The 8,540-nt window shown below is 43.5% G+C and overlaps 1 protein-coding gene across 1 annotated transcript; it reads right to left on the bottom strand.

Moving 5' to 3' along the window:
• Window positions 1-220: 220 nt before the first annotated feature.
• On the bottom strand, window positions 221-916 carry LOC137622167 (uncharacterized). Its single transcript, XM_068352603.1, has one exon. The coding sequence runs from the start codon at window positions 914-916 to the stop codon at window positions 221-223; it is 696 nt and encodes a 231-aa protein (XP_068208704.1).
• Between the last annotated feature and the right edge of the window lie 7,624 nt (window positions 917-8,540).

Raw genomic sequence — 8,540 nt, 5'->3', positions numbered from 1 at the left:
TTGATTGATTTTGTTTTATTTGACAGGATTCCTCCCCCTTGTCTTGGGTTTCGGTTCTCGACTGTCTGAGGTGTGGCGGTATTATACGTCTTTTCTTTTGTTGAGAAGGTATCCTTGGTCGACGACCTGTTTTGTCCGGGAATTGTTCATCATTAATGATGAATGCTAGTTTTAACCTGTTAATCAAGACCCAGTCTTCTCTTCCGTGGATGAGTAGAAGTTATGCCTTTGGGTTTCTATCGATGACTTGGTAGGGTCCTTTGTATAGGCGTCTTAGTGAGGGTCGGTGGGCATCATCATGGATGAAAACGAAGTCGCACGTCCGTAGAACTTGTGGCATGAACGTTTTTGTTGTATTGTTGACAGTTTGGTGACACAGGGTGAATTTGCTTACGGCATTTCTGATTCTTTCCAGGGTCTGGTTATTTTCGTTGGATGACGCCGGGAAGAATTCGCTTAGAACGGCTATGGAGTCTCCATAAAATTTTTTTGCTGGTGATGATTCTCCGTTGGATCTGGAAGCGGTGCGCTGTCCTAGGAGGACCAAGGGTAACTGGGCGTTCCAGTTGTCGTTGGAGCAACGGGCCATCAGGGAAGCTTTGAGCGACCGATGGCCCCATTTGACCATTCCGTGGCCAGCGGGGTTGTAGGAGGTTGTGCTGTGGGCGGTGATCCCAAATGATTTTGTGAGGGCGCCCCAGACATCTGACAGGAAGGCCGGCCCCCTGTTGGTTGTAATGACGTCTGGAACGCTGAACCTGCTGATCCAACTTGAAAGGAGGGCACTGACACAGGAGTCTGTTGATGAACTTTCCATGGGAGTTGCTTTGATCCACCTCGTGAACCTGTCAATGAATGTCAACAGGAAGCAGTCCCCTCCAGAAGGGGGAAGGGGGCCAACGACGTTGATGTGCATGTGGCTGAAATATCTCTAGGGTTGCTTGAAGTTCCTGATTTTTTATGTTGTGTCGGGAAACTAGTTGACAGTAGATGCAGCTGCGAGCCCACTGGGTGATGTCTTTCCTCATCCCGTACCAGATGAACTTGCTAGATATGATTCTTGCCGTCGTTCTGCCCGAGGGATGGGAGAGGGAGTGAACTATGTCAAAGAATGTTTTTCTTCAAGGGAAGGGTAGCAGGGGTCTGGGACGGCCAGTACTAATGTTGCAGAGGAGGGTCGTCTTGGATGACCCTTAGAGAACATCTTCCTATTTTAAAGCCCTCATGGCTGTCCAGTAGGCTGGAGTTTCTGGGTTGAGTTGTTGCTCATGTGCCATGTCCTCGTAGTCAAAGCCAAGGTGGACAGCGTTTATTTCTATCGCGGAGAGGACGTCGGCCACTGGATTTTTCTTCCCTGGTACATATTGGAGTTTGCTTTGAAATTCTATGATAACGGCGATATGTCTCTGTTGACGGGCTGATCAGGCGTCACCTGTCTTTGTGAAGGCGTGGACAAGTGGTGGTTGGTCAGTTTGAATGGTGAAAGCGGTACCTTCTCATAGGTACTTGAAGTGTTTTACCGCTGTGTAGACTGCGAGGAGCTCTCAGTCGCAAGTACTGTACTTTTGCTCGGCGCCGTTGAGTTTTTTGCTGAAGAAGGCATCAGACAGTGGTGCTGAGATACCTGCAATGTTAGGGATAAAACGCCTGTAATAATTAACCATTCAAAGGAATTCTTACAGTTTCTTTGATGTTTTTTGATGGTGGGAATTCTTCTATCGGCTTGGTTTTTTATGTTAGGGGACGTACGCCTTCCTGGCCCAAGAAGTGGATAGAATTGGCGCCGAAAGTACACTTATCAAACCGTACGATTGGCCCGTTATCCTGGAGTCGACGGAGAACAGTTCAAACGTGATGAAGATGTTCGTCTTGCAATTTTTTAAATATCAGGATGTCGTCTACGTATCAGCAGCAAAATGGCAAGTCCCGCAGGATGCTGTCCATCAGATGCTGGAACATCGCCCCGGCGTTCCTGTGTCTGAAAGTGGAGTATGCAAAGACGTAGGTGCCGAAGGGGGTGATGATGGCTGTCTTTGGAATGTCGTCTAGGTTGACAGTGACCTTAAAAAGGATTTTAAAATATCCATTTTAGAGGAGATTTTTGGCCCCATTCAGGGCCCTGGTGAGGGTCTGAATGTTGGGCAAAGGATAATGGTCAGGTGTGGTGACGAGGTTAAGGCGTCTGTGTTCTGCAAACGGATGCCATGTCCCGCCTGATTTTCTGAACATGTGGAGAGGGGAGGCCCATGGTCTGGAGGCCTTCCTGCATACGCCCATTCTTTCCATCTCCTGGAAGGCCTGTTTTGCATCTAGGAGTTTATTAGGTGGTAGGCTGCGGAACTTTACATGTGTTGGTGGGCCCCTCGTTGTTATGTGATGGTAGATGCTGTGCCTAGCAGGTTTTCATATTGTCGGTCATAGCTCTGGCTTAAATACGTCTGCAAATTCATGGCGAAGGATATTGTATCTGTGGGTAGAAAAGAGTGAGCGGCGGGCATTGACGGGGCTGGGGTTAAGGCTGTGGATTGGAATGAATCAATATCTATTAATCTTTTCTGGTCAAAGTCGACCAGGAGTCCGTGATGGCCTAGGAAATCTGCTCCCTGGATAGGGTTTTTAACATCGACGATGAAAGGCCTTTGTAGTAAGCAGAGTTTCGTCTGTTTCGTCCCGTAACTGTTTTTACGCGTTCCGTTGGCTGCTGTAAGGCTTGTTGAAAAGGAAATTGGTTGGTTCTTTTCAGCTTTTGTAGGTGGCAATATGGAGTGGGTGGCCCCGTGTCTACCAGGAATCTTTTGTTTGATAGGCCGTCTTTGATGTAGAAGGCCATGTGCGTGGGGGCGAAGGTTGCAACCACTTTGCGTGGCTGCCTGGGCCGTTTTTTTTGGAAATGAGCAGAGCAGCAGGCAATGTCTTGCATCTTTACCGAACCTTTTATGGTAGAAACACCATGTTAGTTTGTTGTTGCGGTAGTTTGGCGTTGTTATGGCGTCGCAGGTTTGGTCTGAAGTGGAATCATTCACTGATACTTCGCTGATGGTGTTGGTTGCGGTGAGCTTTGTGGCTCTAGCCGCATCAAAGAGATGCTGCGCTCTCCTGATGAGGTCATCTGTTTCCAGCTGGTGGGGTTGCGGGAGTTTGATCCTGACTTTTGGTGGATGGTGACGTAGGAAGATTTCTCTGTGTAGGTCGATCTTCCTTCCGTTTCCGTCTGCGCCTTGGCCTGGAAGGAAAATTAAATTCAGCAATTCTTCCTATGATTCTGTCGGAGATTGGTCCTCGATGTGTTGCTGCATTAGGTCGAAAATTCTGTGGGCATGTTCAGGTACGGGCAGAGAGTAGAGCTCTATAAGCTTTACCCGAACTTCTGTGTATGATGGATGACATCCCGGGAACTCGATCCATTGTGCCAACCTATCAAAAAACTCCTTGTAGCGCTGACAGTATGAGGCTGGCAAGATCGGTCTCCCAAGTGAGTCCCACGATGCGAACTTGAACATTTGCCCTAGTCAGCCATGCCGAGACGTTTCTGTGTGAGAATGGCGGGAGCTTGATGTTTGCCAGGTTGGCTTGTTGTTCAGCGGGCATGGTCGCGGGTGGGTTAGATACTGTGGCCTTGTCGGCCGTGAAACCTGTAAACTCGTTGGTAAGCATCGGAAATTTTTTTTCGCCAAAACGCTCGTTAGAGCAACATATTTAGTCCGTTAATGGCGGTCTCATTGTACCTCACTATCCAAAACACTCAAGCAAGCGCCGTTTTGAGTCAGCTAATGAAAAGGATTTTCCAAGGACATTTCTCCCCCGGGGTCACCAGTTATGAGGGTAGAGAGACAGTTTCCTACACTGATAATTTATTGACGAGAGAGTCTGACTACATAGAGACGTGGGGATGTATAAGTAGCATGTAAAAATGCCTAAGGCGGATTAGCCAGGCTTAGGTTTAAGTTTGTGTTTCTTTTGATACAAAAATCACGGAATTATAATCTTAATATAAAATTTATATATTTGATTATTACATCAGAAAAAAGAGCGAAGAATTCCGAGTTTACTGATAGAGAATGAAATATCTCGAATTTAAATACAAATGCGTGAAATACAGACAAAGGGTTTATAGACATAGAAACACACTTGTCGGAAGGTGTCCGTACAGGCCCAGTCTTCTTCTGCATCTATACTATTGGTCTATCAAAAATACTACAAAGGCATGGCGTGAAGTTCCATGAATGATATTAATGAAACTATTGGAACTCTAAACCAAATCCTTGATCGTGTAAGAGAATGGATGACAATTAAACAACTAAAATCAAATGAAAACAAAACTGAGTTCAGAGTGCTACGTAAGAGAAACATTGTGCGAGGCTTAGGTGACATTTAAATGAACATAAATAATGACTAATAGCCGGTATCTAGTAAAGTTCGTGATCTAGGTGTATTTCATGACTGTAACTTGTCTCTCAATGCCCAAATAAATAATGTAGTAAAAACTGTTCGTTATCATCTAAGATATATTGCTTTTATAAAAAAAGTACCAGGATGAAAATTATGTAAAGAAACTTGTGATAAACAGTGTTATTACCAGGAATGACTACTGTAATTCCATCAATTACAATTTACAAAAAGTATAACTCAAGGAATCACAAAACATAATATTACAGAGGAGCAAGACTGGTAAAAGGCATCCCACCTAGAGAAAGGATCACCCCTATACTAATTGGTTTACACTGGCGGCTGATTAGAGCGAGAATTGAATTTTAAATATATACAATAACCCACTAAGTTATCTGAACCGGTCGTCCAAAATACTCAAGAGAATTGCTACATATTGCACAGCCGAAAAATCTAGTCGAAACGAGAATAGTTACAGATGGTTGCAAACTATTGGATCATAGATATATGTCTACTCTAGGCTCCAGAGCCTTTAGATATGCGGCCCCGAGACTATACAATGAGCTCCATCGAGACATCTGAATGACTGAAATATTAAGGCTTTCAAGAAGAAAGTGAAGACTTTCTTATTCCATGAGCCGCATGGGTATGATGATTTAACAGTAAAGGAACAATACGTGATATGAAACGTTGTATACTCTGAACGAATAAGATATAATGACAGTGAAGGTCTTGTAAAGAGTAGGGTTCCCCTGTTGTATGGGAAAAGCAGCCGTCAAAGTAAGTAAGTTAGTCGTAACTCTGTATAACACTTGCTGATACTGCAGTGTATATTATTATTATTATTATTATTATTATTATTATTATTATTATTATTATTATTATTATTATTAGCATAATTTTTATTAATATTATTATTATTATTATTATTATTATTATTATTATTACTACTACTACTACTTGCTAATCTACAACCACAGTTGGAAAAGTATGATGTTATAAGCCCAGGGGCTCCAACAGGGAAAATAGCCAAGTGAGGATAGGAAAAATAAAATATTCCATGAACAGTAACATTAAAATGAATATAAATTATATACACTATAAAAACTTTAACAAAACTAGAGGAAGAGAATTAACAAAGAATAGTGTGTCTGAGAGTACCCTCAAGAAAAGAGAACTCGGCCCCAAGAGAGTAAAAGACCATGGTACATAAGCTATAGGACTACGCAAGACTAGAGAACAAATGTTTGATCTTGGAGTGCCCTTCTCCTAGAATAGCTGCTTGTCATAACTAGTCTCTGTTATCCTTACAAAGAGAAAAGTAGCCATTGAATAATTACAGTGCAGTAACCCCTTGGGTGAAAATTTTTTTTTTGGCATTCTGTGTTGTCAGGTGTATGAGGACAGAGCAGAATATGTAAAAAAATTGGCCAGACTATTCAATAAGTGCGTGTATGTGTGTGTGTGTGTGTGTGTGTGTGTGTGTGTGTGTGTGTGTGTAGGCAAAGGGAAAATGAACCATTACCAGATTGAAGGATCTAATGTAGTACTGTCTGGCTAGTCTGAGGACCCCATAATTCTCTTGCCAACTTAATATCTAGTACGTTGATGTATGTAGAGTACACTTATTATTATTATTATTATTATTATTATTATTATTATTATTATTATTATTATTATTTATACATGCTAAACTATACGCTATAAACCCAAATGCTACAACAGAAAAAATAGCCCAGTGAGGAAAGGAAACAAGGGAATGAATAAACTACATATGCAATAAACAATCAAAAATAAAATATTTTCACAACAGTGAAAACTTTAAATTGGGTCGATCATATATAAGCTATCAAAAGTTAAAAAAAAATATTAGGAGGAGAAATAAGATACAAGAGAGAAAACTCTAATCCTAGACAGTGGAAGACAATGGTACAGAGGCTATGGCACTACCCAAGATTAGAAGAACTGGTTACTATTGGTAAAGTTTCTTTTAAGATAACAATAGGAAAGAAGCCACTGAACATTAACATTACAGTAGATAATCCCTTGAGCGAAGAGGAATTGTTTGGTAATCAGAGTTTTGATGGGCCAAGAGTAGGTTGTGCCTCAAAGGAAAGATGAAAGCACCTGGGTACTTTATTATAGACATATCAAGTATATATACACACTAGGTCCCGGCAAGAAAGTCACAAAATACAACATGCTCTTTTTTGTCCAACTGGCAACCGGTACTGTTAACAGTTAACAATGAGAAATAGGCAGACAGGTTGATGCAAGTTGCTGTCAGTGCAAAGGGAGATTGAATATACAAAGGATGATATATACCAAAAAGAGAAATGTCGTTACTATGTACGATCGTGTGACACACGGGTGGTACATGGCTCCCCCACTAAAAATGACATACTGTACATGTTAAATAAGGCGCCCTGATCTAGAGAGCCAAATTGTAGGTTAGTCATCTGGCCTGAGATAAGCAGGTTATAGACGATCAATGGAGACTCAGTCTTCTTTACCATGAATGATTAGTAGGAATGCTTTCAGATTGCGTCGGATCGCAAGGAAAGGGTCCGTGTTAGCAGTGGCTTGTTAGTGTCGTTGAGTAGGAAGACATACGTTGCAGAGTGCAAGTCTGTCGGTATGTGATGCTTCTCTGGGGGCTTGTAAGTCTAGCGGTATGGAGTAAATTTTCCCACAACGCGACGTATGCGCTGGTGATCGTCAGAGGAGGTTTCAGAAGGAAAAATTCGGCTGGACGACCAATGGATCGCCATACACCATTTCAGCTGCCGAGACGTCCAGTGCATCTTTAGGAAGGGTCATTAGTCCCAGGACGACCCAGGGAAGCTCAGTAAACCAGTTAGAGTCTTTGCAGCGGTCTTAGAGATGTCTTCCGTGTTCATAGGCACCTGATAATACCCCTTCCGGGAGGTTGAGCATGGAGAAAACATTCAATTTGTGCAGGTAAGAGATCATGTCAGCGTTATTTGGGAGGTGTTAGTGATCCGGTTCCGTTTGCATGTTCAGGCGCCTGTAATCTTTAAACGGATGGGTGGAGCCCGTCTTTCTTCAGGACGATACGTAAGGGTGATGACCATGGGCTTGAAGCCTTTTGGCAAAGGCCCATTTCTTCCATTTCGGCGAAAGTTTGTTTGGCGGCTGCCAATTAATTTGGTGCCAGTTGTCTGAATTTGGCGAAGATGTGCCTCCCGTCGTCTTGATATGGTGATAAATATCGTGTTTAGCCAGAGCCGTGGGATTTTGGCGAGGTCCTGAATGGAAAACTTCTGGGTACGTCGTGAGTAGGTGGGCATATGTATCTCTAGGAGTGCTGTTGTGGAGATTGAGGTTGGAGGAAGCGTGTTGAAGAGGTGTCAACAAGTACAAGTCTGCGTTGACTAATCATAGGTGGGCGACATCGACCAGAAGGTGGAAATGAGAGATGGAATCCTCACCGAGGACTGGCAATATGATGTCAGCAACGAGCCGTTTCCAAACGATAATGTGAGGTTCTCGTAACCGTAAGTGGTTTTCGCAGATCCGTTGGCAGCTACCAGGCGGACGTCGGCAGACTTAGACAGACTACGTTGTGTCCTGAAGAGTTCCCTTGGCAAAAGAGAACCAAAAGCACCAGTGTCTACCAAAAATTGCACGCCCGTTCTCTCATCTTGTAAAAAGAAAAGCTTAGAAACACGGGAGGCCACTGCTACGAGCGATGGCCTACTTACACGTTTTTTGGCCTCTGACAACCCTTGGCCGATTTCTTTGCGGCAGCCCCAAATCTGGAGTAGTAGTAGCAAAACTGTGGCCGATGGGCGGCAGTAAGTGGCTATAGTAGTCGTTGGTCAGGGCTCAAGTGAGTGGTGGGTGATGGGTGGCTTTGTTGCCGCTCCGGCACATCACTGGGTAGGCTTGTGTGTCGTACAGCATTTATGATAGCTTTGGTTGACTTTGAATAGGTGTCCTCTTTGTTAGGAATGGTAATTTGATGGAGGTCTAGAAGGTCATGAAAGGGCATCGACTTTGGTCATCAAGTCCTTTATGGGTAAACTATCGACATCGGTTATGGCAGCAGGTACAGGTTTGGGTAAACAGCGTACCCAAAGGGCAAGAAATAGGTTCACCTTACGAAGAGAGATACCTGCGGCAGGTTGCAG

Source organism: Palaemon carinicauda, chromosome 29, assembly GCF_036898095.1.
Source record: "Palaemon carinicauda isolate YSFRI2023 chromosome 29, ASM3689809v2, whole genome shotgun sequence".
Classification (NCBI taxonomy): Eukaryota; Metazoa; Arthropoda; class Malacostraca; order Decapoda; family Palaemonidae; genus Palaemon; species Palaemon carinicauda.
This window is presented reverse-complemented; position numbering and strand designations above follow the sequence as displayed.